The sequence below is a fragment of the Apis florea genome, unplaced genomic scaffold, assembly GCF_048593485.1.
Source record: "Apis florea isolate Af1SG1 unplaced genomic scaffold, ASM4859348v1 contig_3798_pilon, whole genome shotgun sequence".
NCBI lineage: Eukaryota > Metazoa > Arthropoda > Insecta > Hymenoptera > Apidae > Apis > Apis florea.
The window spans coordinates 296,830-323,157 of NW_028256860.1; the positions used below are offsets into that span (position 1 = coordinate 296,830).

Consider the following 26,328-nt stretch of genomic DNA (forward strand, 5'->3'; position numbering starts at 1 on the left):
AATCATAGTAATGATAATAATAATTTATTCGAATAATGTCCAACTCTGTATTAAGAGTCAAATTACAATATGTACGTTTGAACGTGGCGTTTAAGCATTTTTACATGTGTATTAAGAAATATAAAAATGAAAGTCTCTGCGGAAAAACCAAAAATAAATTTGTGATATATTTTATATGTTATTTAATGTAAGTATCATAAATATTAATGTACAGTTTCTATTAAATAATAAAAACTAATATTTAATTACTTGAATAAATAATTATTAAAGTTTTATGTTTGCAGTAGATATTTGTCTAATATATAAATAATTATTATACCAAGAAGATTAATGTTATTATTAATATTTTTTATAATAGCATAAATATTCATATAAAATTTGTATATTTCTTTTTATTTTTGTAAAGCTTTATCTGTACAAATTTTAATTATAAATTGATTTTTACAATGTACTGCAAACTTTAATAAAAATTTAAACAATTTTCTTCTTTAATATATTTTAAGTAGTACATTAAAAATAGATGTAAATAATAACAAATTCGTAAAATTTATGATATGAAGTAAAGAAAAGAAAATAAATATATATTTAATAGTTGTCAGATTGTCAATTGCAATTATATTCATTAAAACATTTATTCAATTAATGATATGAAAAATGTGAATGTAAATTCACTTTTTTTGCATTTTATTTATTTTTTCTTGATCAATTATAATTAATTTTAAAGTTTTTGAAAATTTAAATATATAAAGAAAACAAATTAATTTTATAAATAAGTATTCAAATTCAATATGTAAATTATAATGAATTTTATACATATGAAGAATTGAATTTTCTTAAAATTAAATAAGGATTAAATTTAATATTATGTAAATAATGGATCTTCCGTAGAGACAATTGAATTCCCTGATGAAACAAGGTCTTATTTATATAAATAATAAATGGTATTCTTAAAAGTTAATCGATCAATCAATCAAGCAAATAATCAATCGATCAATTAATGAATTAATTACGTATTTACAAAGAATACATACATCGCATCATCGAAGAGGAGACTAGCTGTCTCAAAGCTGATTCACCATTCATCGAGAACGACGATATCTGAACTACAAAATTGAAGGGAATTGAATAGACACCTAGTTGACTCGTGATCAACTCCACAAAATTTTTCTATAAATGAATTTAAATTTATTAAATTAATTTTTAGTACTATATTATAATTTAACCCTTTCGCTATAGGAGACTTCTCCGCAGCATATGCACAATATTTGAGAAAGATCGAAAAGATTCGATCTGCTTTGTTTATTGGAAAAAAAAAAAAAAAAAAAATGATAAAAACAAAATATCGATGCTACATTTCCAGAGAAAGATACTCGATGTGCAATAACTCCAATCGCTCGTCATATTATACAATACGCGGCATCTTATGCAGAGCTGTAGTAGCGAAAGGGTTAATGAAAATAAAATAATTAGACTAATTATATTAAAATATTAGAATAAAAGTAAATTATATCTTAAAATAAAAAAATAAATTTTAAATATATTTTAAAATAAAATTTTTTTTACTTTTAATTAAATATAAAATAATATAGAAGTACTGGTAATTATTTATGAAATAGACAATCTCATTGATTTTTATAATTTTAAAATATTTCTCAAAATCAACTTTTTCCTATACATATAGTAAATTTACTTTTTATATTAAATATATTAAATATTAATTATTTTATTATATTAAATATTTTATTATAATTATAATAATTTATTTTTTATTTTAAATTAACTAAAATATTTTTAAAAATTTTTGATACTAAGTATATTTAGATTCTATATTAATTTATTCTATTGAATTCTATTTATTATAAGTTATTTTAAGTCAAATTTATTCTATTTATTATAAGTCAGTCAATTATAAAGTTTATAATTACTTTTCATAAAATAGGAAATTAATAAAATATTAATATAACTTATTTAAAAAAAGTAGAACTGTACGAACTTTTTTGTAAAATACAATTTATTTTTTTGCTTTTGTATTAAAATATTTCTATAAAATTATATATTTTGTTATAAAATAGTTAATTTATTTCATATTCAATAAATAAACGTGATATTATACAAACACTGTTCATTTTTTTTAAAATGATAATTTTTTGAATTATACGAAAACTTAACTTTTCTGACTGACTATATATGGTCTATAACAATATTTTTGTAATATAAATACACATTCTTTTATACTATTTATATAAATTACAAATAAAAGATGAGATTTTCAAATCTTTAAACAAAGTTCAATGATCAAATTTTTCAAAACGTACGCAAGTATGTAAGAATTGTATTAAGAATTAATATATTCTTATATAATATATATTCAAAATAATGAAATCATGAAATTATATAATTATATTAAAAATTATATAAATTTTTAAATATGATAATTATGATGGTAAATCTACTAATTAATTCTCTCTTTATCAACTTTGATATATGTTCCATAGGTTTTTATTTTGAGCAACTTTTTTTTTATATATAAAAAAAGAACAATGTATAAAACTGCTGAAAGTTGACTTCATTTTTCGAATATTTGCAAAATATTTTATAAAAAAATATTATATATTTAATATAATATAATGAATAAGTAAATATCATCATATTTAGTATCCATAATGAGTTTAAGCATTTCATGAATTTTTTTGGATCTACAGAATACGAAAATAAAATATAAAACAAAACTTAAATAATCGAAATTATTATGACTAAAGTTAGTTTGTCTATTGTATATTATACAAAAAATACACAGGAAATTATTTTTTAATTTTAAAAGTTCAATCAAATCTATAAAAAAATAGATTTTTAACAAATTCATTATATGATTTATTGATTATCAATCGTTTTTAAGTATTGACTATCAATAAACTGTCACAAATGTATATATACAGAGTTCAATGATATACTATCAAAAAAATTTTTCCGAATAAAATTTTGAATTTAAAATTAAAGTTAATTGACTGTTACGTTTAAAGGAAAAAGTTGAAAATGAAGTTTTTTATAATATATGAGATGTTTCATAATATGTGCGATCCACTTCAATAGTAAACAGGGACATAAAAAAAGTTTTGAAAATAACTGATGAGAAATGAACCGAAATGAAATTTAATCAAAAAAATATGAAGTCAATAAAAACAAGAAATATCCATAAGATATAGCATTGTTTATAAATAAAAGTTGAAAATGAATATTTCGAATATTTCTATGAAGATAAACTCTCGCAGATTTTATATAAATATAATTATAAAATTGAGTATAATTTTGAAACAAGATTAAATATTTATATGAATTTTTTTCATTATTTTTGTGTTTCCTATCCATTTCCTATCCAATGAATTCAAATTTTAAATAAAAAAAAAAAAAAAAAACATTATGAAACATTATATATTGTATATATTTTCAGCTTATTAAGATGAGAAAAAAGCTAATCGACAAATTGATTTAAAATTATTAAAGGTATATATTGTAAAAATATTATTTTTAAAAATATTATTTGAAAATTATTTTTTAAATATATGTAATAATTATGAAAATGAAAATTTTTTAAATTAATTCATATACTTACGCTGGTTTAGAGGCCTTTGTGGAGGAACTTTCAATAGTTTTCTTTTTGCTATTTCTGCATTTTTTGACATAAGCTTCTATTAAATGGGCAATTTTTTTCGGATTGATTTCTCCCGTTTTATTATGACATATCTATCGAAATAAATATTGTAAAATAATGATTTTAATTTATATTTAATTTAAAATATATAAATATATAATTATTTTAACCATTTTATTTTTAACAATTTTTTTTATTATTAAATATATATATTTTATATATATATATTTATATTAATTAATAAAGATTTAAAAAATATTACCTTAGGTACTGCTTTGCGCATAATATCCTTATACTCTTCTTTTGTAACATGTTTTTTTGTGTAATGTGGTTTTAAAACTAATTTTACTTCTTCAACCACTCGTTCTTGACGATTTAGTTTCTTTAGGAACTATAAAATAATCAAATATGATACTATTAAAAAATGTTTATTTTAAAATGATCATTTAATAACCTTTAAATTCAAAGCAGATATATTATAATTTATTATATATCAAATGTTTTTAAAAAAAAAAAAAGATAGAAAAGTTTATTTTTCAAATAATATATATATATATATATGTACACACTACCAAAAGAATTATTTATATTTATTTTTATTTAAATATTTAAATTAAAAATTAAAATGAAATAAATTTTTATAAAACCCAAACCTTATCCTTGACTTGCATTTCAACTGCAGAACTTGGAAGATCATCTAATATTTGAAGCTGGTTTTCATCCATTCTAACACCAACTTTTGGATTTGTGGATTTTTTCTTTTTATCTTTTTCAGATTTTTTATTTCTATTTGATTTAGTGGTAGTTTTTGTGATCGGTAAAGAACCAAATAAAGCATCGAAAGCATCTTTTTTTTCTGTGGTTTTTACCGCTTTCGAATTACTATTTTTTGTAGTCTGAGTTCCAATAGATCCTGCTCCACTTCCTGTCCCAGCACCAGGTGAATTATAATTTGTAGGACTCGGTGGATCGAATATTCCATCACTAAGTGTCGATCCAGGAGAATAAGGAGATGACATATCTACATTATCCGTTGTTTCTGTCCCAGCGTCATTTCCATTTTGTCCGTTTGTTTTTGTTTGTCCGGATTTCGAGCCTCTCGAAGATTTTCCTGAATTCGTAAAAACTGGAGGTGCTTGCGAACGATCGCCAGAACGTTGTTTTTGTTGATTAGTTGGTGAAATTCGATTTGACTGTAACAAGTTACGTTGATTATTATTCGAATTTGGTGCATTAAATACTCCACTTCTCTGTACTGCTGCAGCTACTGTAGCTAGTACAGGATTCATTACTGCGAAAGGATTATTCTGGTTTTGCACATTTTGTTGATTTTGTTGTACTTCTAGATTTCCGGTCGAGACTGTAATATCGTTATTGCTATCATTATCATTAACATCATCTCTTTGTGGAGATGCTCTCTTGATTGTAACCATAGAAATGATTTTAGGCTTTTCTAGTTGTTTTTCTTGACTCTGCCTTTCTTGATTTTGTAAATTTTCCTCTTCAAGAATACTACCATCAACAGAATCATGTTTCCTTGGAGATCTTCTTCTTTCATCGCTGGAATTCGCTTCTTGACTAACATCAGGTGTTGGTGATCTAGATTTAGTTGGATCAAATGGATCGTAAGCATCTGGACTTGTTGGTGGAGATGTGGGAGGTTCTGGAGGGGTATTTGGTCCAATTTTTAATCTTAACTCTAATTCTTCTTGTGCTCTCATTTCTAATTCTTCTTCGACTCTTTCATCCATTTCTTCTTCCTCTTCTTCATCTAAAAGCGGATTTAACATTGATGGTCGTAAATTACTGCTCTGTTTATTTATCGAAAATTTTATTTGTGGTTCTGGTGGTGTTTTTGGGCCCTGAGAAATAAATTGTTCTCTAGGTGGAGAACTTTGAGAAGGTTGACATTGATCTGACGTGATTTGTTGAATTTGTTTATCATCATCATCACTAAGAACTATCACATCTCTAGGAGATGGTGTCTGTTCCCGAAATGGAGATTGATCTAAATCAATTACTGCGACTGGTTTTTTTGTAGCCGCTATTTCAGCTGCTTTTGATTTTTTCTTTTTATCTTTTTTTGGTTTTGGAGATTTAGAACGTTTATCCTTTGATTTTTCTTTTTTTGAACGTTTTGGAGGATCAGTTTGAAGAGATTCTCTTCGGCGACGTTTTAAAGGAGGAATTAAAGGAATTGTTTCTGGAAGTTCTGGAACAACTGTTTGATCATTTTCATTATCTTTGTTGAAACATACACTAACCAAAATATTATCTCCACTAGCAAAAACCTCTTTTGATGGTGGTGGAGTCCTATTCCTTTTTCCTTTTCTCTTTTTTTCATCTTTCGTTTTTTTGCTTTCTTTTCTACGTTCTTTCTTCTTCTTTTTAATTGCTTCCTTATTTGTTAAAATTACAGTTAGATTTTTTGGCGGAACTGAAACATTATCTAACATTGGAGACCATTCTCTAGAAGTAATTGGTTCTTGTTGAACGTGTTGTGGTGTTTTTGATCTAGATCTTGACCAAGATGGTGTCCATTGTGCACTCCAAGATTCTCTTTCTTCTCTTTCTCTAGAAAACTCTTGTTCTACAATTTTATCAACTTGTTCCCAATTTCTGGAACAAGATCTTCCTTTTGATCTTGATCGACTTTGTGCTTTTCTCTTCGAATGTTTTCTTTCTCTAGATTTCGAAGACTTTCTAGGTGATTTCGATCGAGATTTTTTTCTGTTTCTCGATCGACTTCGAGATTTATACTTTTTCTTGTCTTTACGTCTATCGCGAGATCTAGATAATGATCTTCTAGATCGTGATATAGATCTTCTTTGTCTAGATCTCGAGATTGATCGCCTGGATCTTCTTCTCGATAAAGATCTTCGTTTTCTAGAAACAGATCTTGATCTTCTTCTAGAAAGAGATCGTTTTCTCGAAGAAGATCTTCTTCTAGAAGTTGATCTTCTTTTAGGCGATTTACGTCTTCCACGAGAAAGAGATCTTCGTCTAGAAAGAGATTTAGAATAAGATCTACGATCTCTCGACCACGATCTTTGTAATCTAGTTCTAGATCTACTTCTAGAGCGAATCTTAGAATATGATCTAGAATGTTTTGACGAACTACAACTTCTAGATTTACTTCTTTGTCTTGATTTTTCTCTAATATCTCTACCATACTCATCTTTTCTAGGTCTTGAAGGTCTTTCTGCAACAATTTTTCTAACATCATATCTTGGCAATTCTTTTCTTTTTTCCTTTTTTTTCACTACTTCTTTTTTTTTCTTCAATTTTTCTCTTTCCTTCGATTTTGATCTTTTTTCTTTGTCTCTATAAGATCTTTCTTTTGTATTTTTTGAAAGTTTTTTCCATGCTACTTGGTTTTCTGAAGCAATATTTTCTTTATTTTTTTCTGTTTCTTTATTTTTTTCTTTCTTTTCCTTTTTCTTTCGTTTCTTTTCTTCTTCTTTTTCTTTTTCAACTTTATCTCCTTCCTTCATAATTTTTTCTTCAATAATTTCTCCATCTTCCATTTCTTTTTCCTTTCGTAAACTCAATAAAGTTAACTCATCTTCAAAATTCATTGCTTCATCTGTTTCTGAGATAGCTTCTGTACCTAAAACATTATAATCTACTGGAGTTCTACAACTATCTAAATCGTCAGGTTTATCTTTTGTTGGTGTAATTGGCTCTAATCCACTTTCAATAGATGGCAATTGTTCGGAAGAAGATTTTGATTCCTTTAAGGGAAGTTCATCTTTGCAAGGAGTATAAGCTCCATCTGATTCCCACGTGTTTTTATCAATATCTTTCTCAATTATATTTTTTTTGTTCGATTTTTCTTTTTCTATAGGAAATCTTTCTTCTTCTTCTTCTTCCTCTTCCTCTTCCTCTTCTTCTTCTTCTTCTTCTTCTTCCTCCTCCTCCTCTTCCTCCTCTTCATCATCATCATCATCATCGTCATCATCATCGTCATTTTCTTCTTTTCCTTTATCAACATGTTTATCATCTTTTTCGTTTTCATAATCATATGGATTTTTAATTTTTATTGTAATATGTTCTTCTTTATTTTTTGATTCTTCCTTTGAATCTTTCTCTTCAAGATTAATTTTTGATGGTTTATGAAGCAAACCAAAATTTTCATTTCTTCCTTCAGATAGACATTCACCAATTATTTCATTTTCTAATCTTTTGGGAGATAATCGGGTTACTTCTGTAGTAATAATTACATTTGAATCATTTTCTGTTACATTATCTTTAGATTTTTCTATCCATTCTTTCTCTTTTTCCTCTTTATTTATGTTTTTTTCTTTCAAATTTAAAGGAATCACAGGTATTAGGATTTCTTTTATATTTTGTTCTTTATCTCCTTTTAATTGAATTTCTTCTTCATATTTGCTTTTAGTAATTCTTTTTCGTTCTTCTTCACGATCAACAGAGGTTTCTTCTTCTTTTATAAGCTACGAAAATAATATATATAAAAATAATGTTACATAATTAAAATATAATTTATAAATACATAAATATTACTTACTTCGATTTCTTTTTTCTTATCATCATTTTCTTTTTCTTCCTCCTGTAATCCTAACAATCTGTTATTAATCTTCAATTTAGTACCAATTTTAAATGTAATCTTTCCTCTACTATCATGAGAAATTTTCTTTGGTGGAATTTTACTTAAAGTTTGCCTTTCTTTTCTCAAAGCTTCAACATATGGATCTGATGGTTCTGGAATTTCAGTCAAATCACAAGCCTGAACATCACCAACAATAACATCATCATCATCTGGAATAGAAGGAGGAAGAGGAGGTGGTTGAAGTGGTCCTATTTGTTGAGATAATTGCTGTTCGGTATGCCGTGCTACATCAATTGTTTGAGAAGAATAAATAGAGAAATTTGGACAATCAGCTTGAGAATCTTCTTCTTCTTCATCATCATAAGTTGATAAACGAATAGATGTATCTGAGGTTTCTGCTTGAGCTGTATCTTTTGCAATTTGTTCTTCTTTCTCTTCTTCCATAATTCCTTCATTTTTCTTTGTTTCACTATCACTATCGCTATCCACAGAAAAAGGATCATACTTATCATTCTTTGGAGTATCTTCTTTTTGACTATCATCGATAATTAGTTCTTGATCACTATCTTTATCACTCTTAGAATTTTCTTCAAAGTCTAAAAGTCCTGATGGAGGTTCTGGTGGTGGTAATAATGCCATAGAATTATTTTGTTGATCTTGAAGTTCTCCATCAGATTTTGTTTCAATATCGCAATAAATATCACAATCCTCTTCTTGTCTGACAGAGGCATTTTCAATATCTTGTAATTGTTGCTCAACAGATTCGCTTCTTGGAGTATCTTCCGGTAAATTTAATGGCATATTATTTTGAGGACGTTCATTAGAAACTTGTGGAGATCTTGGGCGATTATATCTTTCAGAAAAAGTATGATGCTCAGATAAACCTTCAGCAAAATTAAATTGTGGTCTTCCTGAAGGCATAAAACGGAATCTATAAAAAATAAATAAATACGAATAATAAAAATTTCTTAAAATTACCCAATTAATATATATAATACAATATATTATATAATACAATTATATAAATACAATAAAATTTAAATATTATTTTATATTTAAAATAATATTCAATACCTTTCATTTCTAAAATGTTGAGGATTTCGATTTCTAAATGGAGGATTATTTCCAAACATTGGAGGTCCACAATGTTCAAAATTTGGATTATAAAACGGAGGTGGTCCAAAATCTCTTCCAAAATTTCCACCACTTCCTCCATAACTGTGTCTTCCATTTCCACCTAAGGAATCTCTTCCATAATTTTGTCCTCCATGATTATGCCTCGTATTATCCCTATAACTACCTCTAAAATTGCCTCTGTTTCCTCCTCCACAAGGATTGTTATACATTGGAGCTTGTACAATTGATTCTGGATTGATCCTAGAAATTTCTAGTGGAGTATCAATTCTAGAAACTTCTAATGAAGTGTCAACTCTAGAAACTCTATTTTCTACAACTGATTCTATTTCTTCAGTTTTGAATAGTCCTTTTTCTTCTGATTTTTCTTTTTTCAAATCATTCAATGTTTCTTTTTCTTCAATTAAAAGAAGTCCATTTGCTTTTATAGTTACGTTATTATTATTTGAATGCCAAATTTCTTGGTCCTTTATTATATTACTTAGAAGATCAGATTGAGGTTGTTGAGGACTAATTATATTTTTTAAACGTAAATGTCTTCGAGAAGAAATTATAGAATGTCTTTGAACAGTTACAGTAGGACCGACAGTTGCATGATAATCTTCTGTATCTGATCTGCAAAAAAAATTTCAAATTTAATTGATCTTTATAAAAAACTTTTTTAAGACATAAATATTTAATTAAAGCTAATTTTATTATATTTTATAAATATTTAATCAAAAACATACTCTGGAGGAGTATAATCCAAATGCAAACTCTCTCCAAAAATACTAAGTCTTGAGATTCCAGCATTATATCGGGTAATGGCTATTGCAGATCTATCTGATATAATTTGCCGATTTCTAACACTAGGTAATAAACTAGGGACATTTTTAACTGGTTTACAAATACCCAGAGCAATTGCAAGTCTTTTTTTGGTATTAGTTAAAACACTGGATAAAGTTCTAACTCGACGTCTACGATTTCTTCTCTATAAAAAAAATAAAATATTTTTATTTATAAATGTTTATTTTTTATAACTATTATTTATTTTATTATTCTCTTATAATTTGGATTTTATATAATAAATATTGAATATTTTATAAAAAGAAACTTTTATTAAAAAAATAATTATTTCTATCTTATCGATGTACATATATACAATGAACATAAACGAGATTAAAATACCTTTCTTCTTTTTGTTCTTCTTCTCTTTTTTAATGTAATTGAAGCTACTCTGACATGTGTTACAGTTTCTTCTTCTTCTCCATTTTCATTACATTCTATAATTCTAACTTCCCTTAATAGAGTTTCTTTACTAGAAACATTTTTAGATTTTCCAGATTTTCTTGAATTATTTCTAGTTTCGCGAGTATTTTTTCGTGAACTACCTCCAGACTGTTTATTACTAGTACTTTTCTTTCTAGATTTATTATTATTCGAATTTTCAGAATTATTTTTATTATTAATTCTTTTTCGAGACTTTCTGGAAATACTTTCATCACTAGAATCACTGGAACTACTTCTGTATTTTCGTAATTTTCTAAAATATCTGTTTGAACAATTACGATCTCCAGAACCTAAAGAACTAGAGGCATTGCTTGGAGATCGACTCTGACTTTTATCTCCAAAAGACTCTAAACCAGATGAAGTAGAAGGTTGATTTGGATCAAATGGTATTTGGCGAGTTAATTGTATATTATCATCTAGTCTATTTCTTCTGTAAATATAAATTGTAAAAGGAAAAAAAATTTGAACATATAAAAATTGTTATACTTTATTTTAGTTAAAACTAAATATAACTCACCTGCGAATAGTAGCTCTAACACGTTCTGTATGTCTAGTACGAGGTATAATTCTTGGATAAGAATCTAGTGCATTAATACGAATTCTTCCATAAGTAACACCAAGTCTACGAGCTTCTTCTATTGGATCTATGATTTCATTCATATCAATTTTGACCTAAAAATAAATAATTTATTTTAATTTTCAATGATAATTATTTTAATTTTCTCTTATATTTATTAGTAGAATTATTAATATAATATATATAATAATATATAAATATATTATATATATAAACAATATATAAATATATTATATATATAAACAATATATAAATATGTAATAGCTTACAACTTCTGCATTAATTTGTCTATTTTGAGAACATTCTGGACAAAACCATTCTTCTATAGGTACTTCGTTCAATGGAGGAGTCAAACATTCTAAGTGATAACCACAATCACAACCATCACAAAGAAGCATACGATCTTCTCTATTACTTTGATGGCATACTTCACAAAATGTAAGATCATCCAAATTTTCTTCTTCACTGGAAGCAACTTCAACTGGAACACATCTTATTACCTGTAGAAAAATAAAATTAAAAATGAATTTTAATTAATTTAAAAATAGTTATCATTAAATGTGTATTACAACCTGACCACCAAGTTTATCTCTGACATGAATTATTGTAAAAGTTTGTCGATCTACTGGACAAGTATTTATATTTTTACTCCATTCAATTAAACATTCTAAACAAAAACAATGTTCACAGGAAGAAGGAGTGCCTAATTGCTGCCTTTTAAAAGGAAGTAAACAAATTGGACATTTTTCTACTTGATCATCATTATTATCTGTATCTGTATCTGATATAATTTTTGGTGGTTTTTTAGCTTTTGGTTTGCCAAGAATTTTTCGTCTGACAGGAGATTTTTTTTCTAATTCTGATGAACTACTCCAATCTGATTGCCATTCTGAAGTTTCACTACTTTCTCCTAAAAAATAAATTTGATAAATAATAAATAATAAATAATTAATAAGTTAATTTAAATAAAAAAATTAAACATATTCATAAAATATACACTTTTATTAAAAAAAATATATTTTTTTTAAACTAACCAAATTGCTTGTATTTACTAGTGTTTGAACTGCTGCTTTCATAATTTAATTCATCTTTTGCAATAACCCTCTAAAAAAAACAAATAAATATTTATAATATCATATATAAATATATTAGTAATATCATTATATATTATATGTAGTTTGTTATAAATATGATTATATATGATTTTATATTATTACTATAAATATACTTTATAATCATATATATGATAATATTTGTAAAATACAATAATTATATAATTTATTATAATAAAAGTTTAGGAAAAATAATGAATTTTCAATCAATAAAATTTATTTTATTTTACAATAAATATTGCACTCTTTATTATAACATGTACTCAATATAATATAATATAATATACATAATTATAATATATAATTTATATAATAACTTACATGATTTTGTGTTTGAACAATACGTCTTTGAACATCACTATCTTCATCACTAGTTTCACCTTCACTAATGAATTTCTATAAATATAACGTTAAAATTATTTAATTAAATTGAAATATTATGTTTAAAATTAATAATTAATAATTAATAAACATACAAAAGTCTTTTTTCTTCTATGAGATTGCACAATAGATTCATCACTATCTTCGCTATCAAGTTTGACAAGTTTTTTCCGCTTGGCAGATTGAGAAGTTTGATTACTGTCACTAGACATCTTAAGTTTATTGCAAAATCATACCTGCCTTCTCACATGTCCTATATACAATTAAAAATATTGAAAAATATTAATAAAATTATTTTAATATTTTATTATTAATAGATAATGTCATTATTTTTGAGATAAATATTAAGATTTGAAAGAATTATTTCAAAGAAATATTATATTTATATAATATTTAAGATTTATATTTAATTTATTTTTAATTATTTTTTGATATGTTAGTATAATTTAATATATTTTAAATTTTCCATTATGTATTCTATATTTTTGTTATTATATTATTATATAATTCGCACTTTATAAATTATAATTTAATATATTTACATTCAATATCAAATTTTAAAATATTTTAATACAATTAAATTAAAAATATATCGTTTAATAAATTAAATATTTTTAATATGAATTATAGAATAGAATGTTAAATTATTAAAATAATTGTTTTAATAAAATTTAAAAAGTATTAAAGTATAAAAATGATATTCATATAATAAATGCAATATGTATAAAATAGATTAATAAAAATAACTAATTATTAATTACAATTATATTGAATCTATTAACAAAATCAAAAAATATTATAAATTCATGTAATAAATGTTATAAATTCATATTATTTATAATAAGAAATTAATAAAAATTAAAATTAAAACAATGAATTAATATTATTATTACTACATTATTATTATATTAAATTTATTACTATTAATTATAAATAAAAAAAATTTGAAATATATTAAAACAATAAAGAAAAAAATAACAACATGAATATATTATATATATATATCTATATATGTTTATTAAAACTTATTATTCTTTTGAAAAATAATAATTATTTAATGATGTAGTTAAATAAAAATTATAAATTAAATATTTAATATAATATAACAATAAAATTTATATAAATAAAAAATGGAGTAAAATGTAACATTATAATTAAGTTGTATTTAATATATAAAATTATTTTACTCCTTTAATAAATTACATATATTATATTTTACAATGAAATGGAAATCAATATTGTAATTTATAATTAAAATAATATAATCTTTCTATACATAATTTTTCTACAAATAACAACAATTTTTCAAAAAATTTAATTCATGTATCTAAAACTTTAAATTCAAGATACTTTGTGAGATACTGTATATAACCACATAACATATCACTAAATTCTTTTCATTGGGAAAAATATCTAAAAATGAAATATTTTATTCCTTAATATAATTTATAAATATTTTTTTTAAACTAATTATCATTTTAAAATGACTAAAGAAGTTTTAATAATAAATTTTTAATAATTTGATAATGAAAATGCACTAAAAAAAAAAGGACAAGGATCGAACAAGGTTTGAAGAAGAACCTAAAAAATGTCAATTTACCTTCGAAAATCTGAAGATTCCGATTTTTCACTGAATCAAGAAGATCTAATATTGATCATACATTATTAATGATTTAGTTATTGGTCGACTCGATATTGACTTCGATGGAGATTTATAAATGTTGACAGAGGGTACGCTTAAAACTGAGAAACTGCCGACATTTTGGCTGCCGACGCCGTTCGCGACGTTGCGCTATTTTCTCAACATTTGACTAATTTTTCAGGAATTTATATATCTTATAATTATTTATATAAAATAAGTAAAAATTTATCTAAAAAAAGAAAATTACATCATGTAATATTTTACTATTACATAAAATTTCTGAAATTACTATAACCGTATTTTATTTAGATTGTTGCTTGATTTTTTAGTAAGCACCCGCCGGAAATAATAGAAAAGCAATAAATTTAACTTTACGTTTAATTTTGATGTAATTTTTAATAATATTTTATTTTTTAAATCATTTTTTAATAATAACAATTTTTATTTTTACTGTACATTTTTTACTTATTTAATTTTTTTACATAATTCTATTATTTGTATATAATATAGATTTAGAAATATATTTTGATATTATTATTCATTAAATTGAAATTCTGAAATTTTTTATTTAATCTATATAAATATATTGTAATATGATTAAAAGAAAAATATTTTTTTTACTAAATATAAAATATTTTACAATCGAAATATTTTTCTGTGATTTTTGCATAATAAATAAAAATTTTTATATTACTAATTCTCCCGGGTAAATTTTAAATTGCTTATAGTTCTACTATCTGCCGACTGGATTAAAAAAGCGCTACTATCTCTTGTAGACGAAACTACATAAAAATGGGACGTATGCACGCACCAGGGTAAAATTAATTAAATTTTAATATAATTTATTATTATATATAATTTTAAAAGTTACTTTCTTTTATATTTTTCATTTTTTAAAATTTTTATAGTGTAATTTAATAAATTTTTTTATGTAAATTATAAAATCATGTTACTTCACAACCATGTGTTTCTTATGTTAAAATTATAATATTCACAGTTTTTTGAAGTAGTTTGAAATTTTTTGAGATATTTTGATATATTTTAATTATATTCAATAATATTAAATTATTATAATACTAAAATAAAAGAAAGTCAACTCTTTTTACAGATTTTTCATAGTTTATTTTATTTTTACAATACACAACCTTAATTTTTTTTCAACTATTTTAAGTTTCTAAACACATTAATAATATTTTTGTTGATTATTATTGTTGGTTGATTTTTACTTATATATAGTTTATTTAATACTTTCTAATTTAACAAAAAATTGTAAATAAATTAAAAATAATAAATATAATAAATAAATGATAAAAGAAATGTAAATTTAAAGGAACTTTTAATGAAAATGAAAATTTGATAAAATAATGAAAATAATGAAAATTTATCATATATGTTTTAGAAAGGGTATATCCCAATCAGCATTACCTTATAGACGTAGTGTTCCTACATGGTTAAAACTCACGCCAGAGGATTGTAAAGAGTTAATTTATAAGCTTGCCAAAAAGGGGCACACTCCATCTCAAATTGGTAACTTTTTATTTCATTAATTTTATAATTTGTAAAAAATTATTATATATTAATATACATATTTTCATTTTGTTTATATTTCATTTATATATTTTTTAATTTTATTCTTTCTTAAGCAAATTGATTTAAATTAAGATTCAATGTTTTTTATATTGTTTCTTATAAATAGTTTGCAATATTAAAGTCATGGTGATTTTTGAGATGGTTTGATGATTTTATCATATTATCATAGGTATTCACCAACACTTAAAAATTATTAATATATTATATTTTATTTAAATAAAGTAAATTTATTTATTTATTATAAGATATCATATGCAATAATGATTAAATAACAAAATGTTTTAGGTGTTATTCTTCGAGATTCTCATGGAGTGGCTCAAGTACGTTTTCGTACTGGAAATAAAATTCTCAGAATTGTCAAAAGTATGGGTCTTGCTCCAGATTTGCCAGAAGATCTTTATTATCTTATAAAAAAGGCAGTTGCTATTAGAAAACATTTAGAAAGAAATCGTAAAGACAAGGATAGCAAGTTTAGATTAATACTTGTGGAATCTAGAATTCATCGACTTGCTCGATATTACAAATCAAAGGGAACTCTTCCTGCAAATTGGAAATATGAGAGTTCTACCGCTAGTGCTCTTGTTGCTTAATTATTTTCATGTATGTATTTCTCTAATAAAATAAAGATTTAAATATAAATTATTTGCATTATAATAAATATAATTTATATTAAATTCTTTTCCCATTTATTGATGCAATTTAAATATATAAAATATTTATATATTAAATATTTTTGAAAAATCAATTTTCAAATTATAAATAATTTAAATTTGTGTTAGATAAAGCAAAGCACTGAAGTAAGTGAAATAGATTTATTTCACTGTATCTATGTCTTATCTAATGCAAATTACAATGTATATATATATATATATATATATATACATAATATATATACATAATATATATATACATAAACATTAATTAATATTATACATATCTGTTTTGGATTTATTTTAAAAATCTATGATCTAAAGATATCTCATGAATATTAATATTAATATTATTATTATTAATTATTAATCAATATTTTCTATTTGTTTAATTTCAATATTCAATTATATTGTCATAATATTACATACTAATGACATACTAGTATTCCAACATAATCTATATAACATTAAAATTTATTAATATTACAGATTCATATTTTGTATATGTTGCATATAATATATAATATTGTATATTTGCAAAAATAAAATTAATTATATTAAAATAAAAATTTATATTAATATAAAAATTAATAAAAATATTGTATATTTGCAAAAATAAAAATTAATATTAAAATAAAAATTTATATTAATATAAAAATTAATAAAAATATTGTATATTTGCAAAAATAAAAATTTAAATAAATTTTATTCTCTTTTAAAATTTTCTCTTTTGAATTTTTTTAGAATTACTATTATTGTTTAATGTATTTAAATAAATTTAAAATATTATTTATAGAAAGATCATAATAATAATATTATTTATAAGTAAAATTAATTATTTGTTATTACAAACTGTAAAAATAGTTATAAATATAGCAAATATAGTTATAAATATAGCAAAATATCAATATATTAACATATGATATTGCTTTTTGTTGATTGCTTTTTAATTGCTTTTTAATTGAGATACTCGTAAACTATTTTTTTTTTAAATTTAATTTAAAAATAATTTGTAAATAAATATATTTGAACATGAATTAACAATAATTTGGTTTACAACCATAAATATTATAAATAGAAATATTATATTTTCAAATAATATAATATGCTCCTGGAGAATATTTAATTATATATCATTTATATCTGCCCAAACCCTCCTTATGTCCCAATTCAGGCCCATATAATGTGAAGAGGGGACCATAAAGAGATTAATCGCGCATGCGTAGTCTTTGTCCTCAACTTCTCTCGAAGAAGGCGCATGCGTTCACCAAGATGGCGGATGAATTCTCACTCTCCAGTGGGCAAAGCTCTTTCAAAGCTGCGCCATATTAAAAAGCACTGAAGTAATTTCTCAGATTTTTAATTGATTTTAAGATTAAAATTCACATCGAAAAATTTTTTATTCGTTACTTTTATTTTATTGAAGTGAAATAAAGAGATTGCACACGTGAATTTGACGATTTCAGGAAATAAATTATGGGTAATGGAGAAGACGCGAGTGCCTTTGACGTTTGCGAACCATATTGAAAGACATTTGGAAAAGTTTTGTTGTCAAAGAAAGGTATGCCGATTAATAAAATGGAAATATATATTTTTAAATAGGTTTAATAGATATGTGCAATTTTTTAATAACTAATTTTTAAATATAATTATTATAAATTATGATTTAAATAATATAAATGCTGGCCATATAAATAGTCTGAAGTTTTTTCATAACTAACGAAATTAAAATTACACGTGTTTTTTTTTATTATGTTTATCGTTTTAAAAATTAAGATTAATGATTTAAAAATTTAACGATTTAAATGTAAAACTTATTAGAAATTTTTTAAATATTTTTAAAATATATAAAGATATATGACATATGGAATTTATTAGTTGACATATATAAAAATGTCGTATATTTTTTTTAAATTTCTTAAAAAAATAATTTAATATAATCCCTTAAAATTAATGATATTTCTTCCAATACTCTTATATTAATATATTACTTTTTTTATTATAATATATTAAATTATGATAATTAAATATACAAATAGATATATAATAAAAATAATTATAGTATAAAAGATAACATATAGTATGAAAGATTACATTATTAATTTCTAAATTTCAAGATAAAAATAATATATTATGAATATAATTTGATAAGATTTTCCATTATTTGAAGATTTTAGATTCAACAAAAGTGAAAGTCTACTACTATTGGAGAGATATTAAATTAAAGATTATAAAATATTTTAATAATTTATTATTATTAAAATAATTTTTTTGAACATATTATATATTTATAACTTAAATATTCAATTTTATATATATGGGATTACATGTTCATTAATTTATTTATTTTATTGTTTTGATTTATGTGAAAAAAAAATTATATAATTTTAATATAATCATTCATTCATATCATCATTTATTAATATAATTATTGATAATTCATTATTATTAATTTTTTATTTATTTTATTAATTAAAATTATTTTTTAGATAATAATATTAAAAATATAATATAATAATAATATAATATATAGTATGTAATATAATATAATATAGTAATAATGTATATAATAATAGATAATAATAAAGAAATTTTTTTTTCATTTTGTAGTATTTTTAAAAATTTGAAAATATTTAATTTTTATAAATTTTTTTTTACAAACTTTTTTAATCTTTAATCATATAGATCTAAAAAGATAAAATTGTATTGATTTATTTTTATTAATAATATTTAATATTTAATATTTATTAATAATATTTATTATATACTGATGTATTTTATACAACTATTTAAAAATTGTAATGCCTTTTGTGGATTTATGATGATAATTAAATAAAAAGATATATATAATTAAATAATAATTATACATACATATATCTGTGAATGTTTATTAAAAATGTAATCATTATTAAGAAATTCAGATATAATTAAAAAATTTCTCTGATTATTTATCAGATTAATTATCTTATTATATAATCAATTATTTAATTACTCATAAATTCAAACATAGAAATATAAATTTATAGATTTAATATATATGTTAAAGAATTAAATGCTAAATATTTTTAAAAAAGTATTTTATTAATTAAATAATTAATTTGAAATTTAAATAAACTTATGCATTTATTTAATTTATTTTTTTAATTTATTTATGCAAATATTTTATTTTATATATATTACCATTAGTTCTAATAAAAAATATATATATAAGAAATTTATATATTATCATATTTATATATTTATATATTATCATGTATCATATCATAAAATCAAATTTTTTAAAATTTTAAAAAAAAGATTTAAAAATATCGGCTTTTAAAATACATATTTTAAAAAAATTGAGAAAGAAAAAGGATAATTGTAATGCAAACTTATATTATAATATAAATATAATACAAACTTTATATAAACTTTATTTATATAATCATTCATAAAGAATTATATATATAATTCATATATATTCATATTCATACATTCATACACGTTCGCATAGGCAGATTCGTGAAACATAAGATATGTATGATAAAATAATATGTATTTTATATTCAATTCATATTTACATATATATTTATATATTTATGGCATAGATATATGCTTTAACAAATATGGAAAAACTAATATATAAGTGGATTCTAAAAATGTAAACTTCTCGTCAATATTAGATGTTATACGATTATATAACTATAACATAGATGTTAAAATGATGTCAAATATTAAAATGTGAATTTTATTTAATATATTTGACATAATTTATATTCTATGTTCCATTATAAGCTATATAAAAAAATATAATTCTACTAATATTTTTAAAAAAAGTTTTGAGTTTTGAAAAGATGAAAAAAAATAATTATAAATTATGAATATGAAATCTTTAAATACATTTTTTTTTAATCATTATATTATATTATATTCTTTTTTTTATATTCAATATTAGTTATATATTTAAGATATATTCAGTCATATATTTAAATTCATTCAATTATTATAAGTATATTAATTCTATATTTCTACATATAATTTATATATATTTGCACAAAAAAAAAAGAAATAAAACGAAAATGAGTCAGAAAAATAAAATATGATTGTATAAGAATATCATAAATATTTATATATTTATTAATATTTATATTTATATAAAAAATCATATTATAAAAACAAAATTTTTTTTTTTATTTTTTTTTTAATATTGTATATAATATCGTATATAATATATTATTGTTTATAATACATTTTTAAATCCGAAATTTTAATATTATGAATCAAATATTTTTTTCGATTTGATCACAAGATCATGATTTTCAATTTTAAAGTTAAATAATTTGCAAAATTTGAAATTAATTTATTAATCTCTGAATTAATCTCTTTCTATTGTTCTATCTTTTTATTAAATTTATTCTCTTATATTTCACAATTTTTCTATGTGTTACGTTTCTATGTATTAAATCTGATTTATAAAAATAAAAGATTCAAAAATAATATATACTTATATTACATGACTTATAATAAATATATTTTTTTTAATTATATTGGTTAAAAATTTATTGACAAAAATTATTTTATTATCTTTCTTGACTTAATTACTTTAAAAACATATATATATATATATATATATATATATATATATATATATATTTATTATGTTAATATATTCGTGAGATATCTTTGTAACACTTATGAATTCTTAAAGTTAAAACACGTTGATATAAAATAAATAAATATAATAATAATAAATAAAAGTTAATACAAAAAATTTGATTGAATTAATTTATAAGCAATTTAAGTTACTGCATCAAATACAGTGTCAAAGATAAAGCGAGATAGCGATAAAGTAATGAAGATTGTTAGTTTAATTTCGTCTCTTTATTAAATTTATGTTACAAACCTTTTTATCATCTTAATTATTAATATTATTTATATATATATACATAAACGATATTAAATTACAAAAATATATTTGAAATAGAACATAGCCATAACAAAAACTTAATCATTTTAAAAAAGACAAGAAATTATATTATAAAAAATAAAATCAATTTTAAAATATTATTTTTCGATTTTTAATAAAAATTTGATTCGAAGAAAAAGAAATTATAATGTAAATATAATACATTTTTTATTATTAGTGAAATATAAAATGAAATAAAAAATTAAAAAAAGAGATGATAATAAAAAAAAATTATAACATAAATATGATCAATTTTTTAATAATTTGAAAAAAGAAAAATTCTTATATACATTGAAGTTAAGTACTATGGGAAAAAGATTTTGATTCGGCATAGAATTTCCCTGAAACTCGTGGCTTTCACTTCTCTCTGAAGAATGTGAAGGTTGAGTGCCACCAGACCCGTATCATTTGCCCCCTTCACCAGCTGCAATATTAGTTTAGAAAATTTTTCAGCACTGAAAAGCCATTTATAACTATCTTTCTTATTATTATAAGAAAGTGAAAGATATCAGTTAAAATTGATCGCAATTAAAATTCTATTTTTTTAAATATTAACGAGTCAAAATTATTATTATACAAAAAAATAATTTTTCATAAAATAATAAATTTTTGTCTTTTAATGATATCATTAATAAATAAAATAAAATACAGAAGTAAAATAGAAGTTGAGAGAGTTTAAATATATTAAATATATCTATTAAGTACAATAGCAATTTATAATTTAAGAGATATAAAAAATAATTTATTTTAATCAATTAATGATAAATGAATATTATACAAATTTTAGAGCGTTTTTAAATTTTGATTAAAAATTTTTAATTATATTTATATTGTATTTATATAAAAAATATATATTGTATATATATATATATAATAGAATATATATATATTAGAAAAAATATTTAAATATCATTTATATTTTGTAATAATTAATCAGTATCATGATTCTAAAATTCAGTTAATAATATTGCGATAATGAAAATATCAATGTTATTTATATTTATTGTTAAAAAGTAATTGAATTATTTCTCAATAGTTTTCCTTATATAATGATCGAAATAACCGATATAATTTAAATAAAAAAATATAAAATCAAATATAAATTTTTATCATGATTTCATCAATTATTATAATGTATAATATATTATTAAATCTTGCTTGAATTAAATGAAAACATTTGTTTAATTTCTATTATATATTAAATTATTATTAAAATATAAAATATTAATGAATAAAAATTGTAAAATAATATAAAATTATATGAAATGAATATCTTTGAATAGATAGAGAGAATCTTTCGGTGAAAAATGGTATCGAGGAGAAAGATTCTATCTCGATCAAGGGACAATCTCGTTGAATCACAATATGAGGATCAAGATGAAGAAGATGTGTGGTATAATCTCGATAAGCTTTACAAGGTAAACATATAACAATAATTTCTGCGTTGAAATATTGAATGGATTAATAAAAATTATTTGATATGGTAATACATGTTACATTAATAATATTGGAATAAAGATACATGTTATATAAATTTCATCATTTATAGAAATAAAAAATAAATTTTTTGATTTCATGTAAAAGGAAATTGTTACAATCATATGATAGTTTTTTTTTTTAACAAATAACTTTTGGAAAATTCATTTTTTTTACGATTCTAAATATATTGACAATTTTTATTTCATATTTTATAATATAGAGAAAAAAAATTTATGAGAATGATATAATATGACATAATTTTATATATATAATTAATGATATTATGAATATATAATAAAATTATCTGTAATGATATATATATAATATATATATATAATTTTTTTTAGGATCATATTCAAGAAGTATTGGATAAATGGAATCAAATCGATGATGAAATTTGGGCCAAAGTAATCGTTTTCGAAAGAAATCGAAGAGTTGCAAAAGCATATGCTAGAGCACCAGTTCTCACGATCAATGGATCCAATGATGGATTCGATGGTTTTAGGTATGATATAATGAATATTATTCTAATATTTTTAATATTTCTTATATTTCTAAATATGTTTTTCTAAAAAAATTCTAAATAATGAAATTAAAAATTAACAGAAACAAAAATCTAATTATTATCTTATTGAAATTTAAATAAATAATAAAATTATGAAGTTCACATTTTTAATATAAATAATATAATAATATTTATAAAAAAAAAAGATTAAATTTTATATATATTATTTGTAAAATATAGAATAGGCTTATGTGGCTTCGAAAATCCTATGAGGGATCCGAAAACAGAAGAGGCAAAAAAACACATAAATCAAGGAGTAAAGATCAAAATGGACGAACAAGGGAATATATTAATAAAAAGATTGTGTAAAAATAATGTTTATATAAAACCAACCAGTCAGGAAGATAATGCAATCGGAGCAGAAATTGCACGAAATTCTCAAGGGGCGTTAGAGCACGAAAAACCTGGGAAAGTAAGTATTTTACTATTTACATAAATTACTCCAATTTCTTAAAAGTTTTTTTTTATTTCATTTTATTTACGCAAATATTATTCATTATAATAATAAATATGATTATTTTTATTCTTTTATTATAACTTTTTTTAAAATTAATTATCAGGTATTTGATATGAGTAAATTTCAAACAAATCTTTCTCGAGAAACTCGAAGAGCATATCCAGATAGGAGAAGACTAGAAATGCAATGTCTAAGTGCAATTGTTTTCGTTAGAACTGAATCAGATCTTCTTCAATGTCCTGTTTGGGTTCTCATTGTAAATGTTGTCGGTTTAGATATGTTGAAATCTAAGTTACCACCAGGTACAGTATCAAAATAATATTACTATCTTATTAATATTAAAATTAGGGCTTTTATTATTCGAATCAACGGGTATCCGAATACTTATTGATATATGAATTCGGTATGGGTTATAACAAGATTCAGATACCTATTGAAAAGATATATTTTCAAATTTATAATGAATAGTTATAACGAATATTCCGAGCATCCTGATACCTAGATAATAAAAAGTAAATATATATTTTAAAATATATTTTAAATTTATTATTATTGTGTACTTACATATGTAATATTTATAAATTAGTTTTAGCATTACAAAGGCCGGTGGATATTAAAAATCGACCTAGAATACCAATTCCTGATGAAGATCCATATAGTATAGCAGGAGTTTCATCTTCAATTGGAGTTTCTGAATCATTTCAACAAGATCGAGACACTCGAGATCAGATCTATATTCAATCAACGAGTAGTAGACAAAAAAGAACTGAAAGACCCCCAAAACTGCCACCAAGAGAAAATTTTTATGGTCATGATATACCTAAAGTAATAATTTAATTTTGAAGTTATTTGTAAAATGATTATAAATTATTAATTATTTTTTAAAATTATTTATAAAACGATTATTTAATAAAATTATTTAATTTTTATTTAATCATATTTTGATTAATTTCAGCCTGATTATGATGACATAGAAGATGATTATGCCAGAAAATCTATAATAACAAGTGAAGATAAGAGAAATAAACACGATGACAAAAAGAAATACGGTAAATAGTTCTTTGATATAAATTTTTTAATTTATTTACATTTAAATATAAAAATTGAAAAAAAAATTTGAAAAATTAATCTAATATATTAATTAATTTAATATAATAATTTCCTTAATAGACGATCCGTATTATTGCGGATTGAGAGCTCGCGTTCCTAATTTTGTAAAGATGGCAAAAAATAGTAAAATCTCAACTAGAGGATATTCCAGACCTACGCAAGTACCTGTGTATACTGGTACAGGATATGCTAATAGCCAATCTTCTCAAATTTATGGCCATTTAGGGAATAGACCACCAATTATGTATCATGCACGAAGCTTCGAAAGTGGACTTGGTATTACAACATACTTTGCAAAAATTCAATTAAAAGACTATTTTATACTATTATCTAATTTCTGTTTTTAAAAAATGAATAATAAATTTCTTGTTTTGTTGCAGATTCAGATAGTAGAAATGAGTCACCATATAATCATATATATGGAAGATTTCCTATACCAACCAGAGGTGTAATTCCTCCTACACCTAGAGCAATGTATATTGGAGAATGGGATTAAAAATAAACTTAAAAAGAATGTTAATATAGAAAAAAAAAAATGAACTATAAATTGAAAAGAAAATATCATCAAATGAACATAACAATAAAGCATAATAAGAATATATAGTTGGAAAAAAATTTATGCATTAAGAAAAATATATATAGATTAAGAATAGGATAAAATAAAAATTATACATAAGAAAATAATAATTAGAAACAGAAGAATTAAAATGAGAATAGAAAAATAATTTAAAAAAGGAAGAATTAATCTTCCATTTGTATCTATGAACTGTATATTATTAATGTATTACTTGAAATACTCAAATTTTTATTGCAATAAAATTATAGAATAATGCGAATTTTTATTTATGAACCTTTAGAGAAACATGAAGCGAGACAAGAACAAAATGCGATATAGACTTAAAATTAATTAATTATAAGTTTTAATATACATATATATTTTTTTCATTTTTAAATTAAAAAAATATAAAGATATATACACATATATGTTTATATATTTATAAATATTCTTATACAGATTATTTATAAAAATGTGAGATATTTTTAGAGAATGAATTCCAGATATCAAAACGATGAGAGAATTTCATATATATATGTGTTCATTAAAGTTTAATTAAGTATTTTAAATTGAATATTAAATGAAGCGAAACGAGAACAAAGTGCGATATAGACTTAAAATTAATTAATAAGTTTTAATATA

At 21.8% G+C, this 26,328-nt stretch overlaps 3 protein-coding genes across 10 annotated transcripts; 2 read left to right on the top strand and 1 right to left on the bottom strand.

Moving 5' to 3' along the window:
- Window positions 1-8: 8 nt before the first annotated feature.
- PHRF1 (PHD and ring finger domains 1) lies at window positions 9-14,505 on the bottom strand. 2 transcript variants are annotated; one of them, XR_015294667.1, is made up of 16 exons: window positions 14,293-14,505; window positions 12,788-12,945; window positions 12,633-12,707; window positions 12,234-12,303; window positions 11,772-12,109; window positions 11,469-11,699; window positions 11,140-11,294; window positions 10,521-11,052; window positions 10,082-10,323; window positions 9,294-9,968; window positions 8,178-9,150; window positions 4,303-8,103; window positions 3,912-4,040; window positions 3,611-3,741; window positions 1,032-1,167; window positions 652-903 (listed from the first exon to the last, which is right to left on the bottom strand). XR_015294667.1 is itself a non-coding variant. In XM_012484422.3 (15 exons), the coding sequence occupies exons 2-15, from the start codon at window positions 12,902-12,904 to the stop codon at window positions 1,149-1,151; spliced, it is 7,488 nt and encodes a 2,495-aa protein (XP_012339876.2). In that variant the 5' UTR covers window positions 12,905-12,945; window positions 14,293-14,505; the 3' UTR covers window positions 9-1,148. The 2 variants fall into 2 exon arrangements, 1 of the variants encoding a protein (XP_012339876.2); XM_012484422.3 differs by having other exon boundaries at window positions 9-1,167.
- A 176-nt stretch (window positions 14,506-14,681) lies between these two features.
- RpS13 (ribosomal protein S13) lies at window positions 14,682-16,563 on the top strand. Its single transcript, XM_003689828.4, has 3 exons — window positions 14,682-15,149; window positions 15,734-15,861; window positions 16,210-16,563. Exons 1-3 carry the CDS (start codon window positions 15,127-15,129, stop codon window positions 16,512-16,514), a joined length of 456 nt encoding a protein of 151 aa, XP_003689876.1. The 5' UTR covers window positions 14,682-15,126; the 3' UTR covers window positions 16,515-16,563.
- Window positions 16,564-17,748: 1,185 nt separating this feature from the next.
- On the top strand, window positions 17,749-25,960 carry exp (expansion). Of its 7 annotated transcripts, none has more exons than XM_086915921.1 (10): window positions 17,749-17,917; window positions 18,041-18,135; window positions 22,807-22,937; window positions 23,346-23,503; window positions 23,744-23,975; window positions 24,124-24,322; window positions 24,607-24,845; window positions 24,976-25,069; window positions 25,191-25,406; window positions 25,511-25,960. In XM_086915921.1, exons 3-10 carry the CDS (start codon window positions 22,827-22,829, stop codon window positions 25,624-25,626), a joined length of 1,365 nt encoding a protein of 454 aa, XP_086772047.1. In that variant the 5' UTR covers window positions 17,749-17,917; window positions 18,041-18,135; window positions 22,807-22,826; the 3' UTR covers window positions 25,627-25,960. The 7 variants fall into 7 exon arrangements, with proteins under 7 accessions (XP_086772047.1, XP_086772045.1, XP_086772049.1 ...); XM_086915919.1 differs by having other exon boundaries at window positions 17,782-17,917; window positions 22,803-22,937; XM_086915923.1 differs by lacking the exon at window positions 25,191-25,406 and having other exon boundaries at window positions 17,799-17,917; window positions 22,803-22,937.
- The last annotated feature ends 368 nt before the right edge of the window (window positions 25,961-26,328 follow it).

Coding starts and splice junctions, on each gene's coding strand:
- RpS13 (XM_003689828.4), top strand. CDS start 15,127: ATGGGACGTATGCACGCACCAGG. Junction 15,150..15,733: donor GGACGTATGCACGCACCAGG/GTAAAATTAATT, acceptor TATATGTTTTAG/AAAGGGTATATCCCAATCAG. Junction 15,862..16,209: donor GCACACTCCATCTCAAATTG/GTAACTTTTTAT, acceptor AAAATGTTTTAG/GTGTTATTCTTCGAGATTCT.
- exp (XM_086915921.1), top strand. CDS start 22,827: ATGGTATCGAGGAGAAAGATTCTATCTCGATCAAGGGACAATCTCGTT. Junction 24,846..24,975: donor ATGGTCATGATATACCTAAA/GTAATAATTTAA, acceptor GATTAATTTCAG/CCTGATTATGATGACATAGA. Junction 25,407..25,510: donor AAGCTTCGAAAGTGGACTTG/GTATTACAACAT, acceptor GTTTTGTTGCAG/ATTCAGATAGTAGAAATGAG.
- PHRF1 (XM_012484422.3), bottom strand. CDS start 12,904: ATGTCTAGTGACAGTAATCAAACTTCTCAATCTGCCAAGCGGAAAAAA. Junction 11,295..11,468: donor GACAAATTAATGCAGAAGTT/GTAAGCTATTAC, acceptor ATTTATTTTTAG/GTCAAAATTGATATGAATGA. Junction 10,324..10,520: donor GAAGAACAAAAAGAAGAAAG/GTATTTTAATCT, acceptor TTTTTTTTATAG/AGAAGAAATCGTAGACGTCG.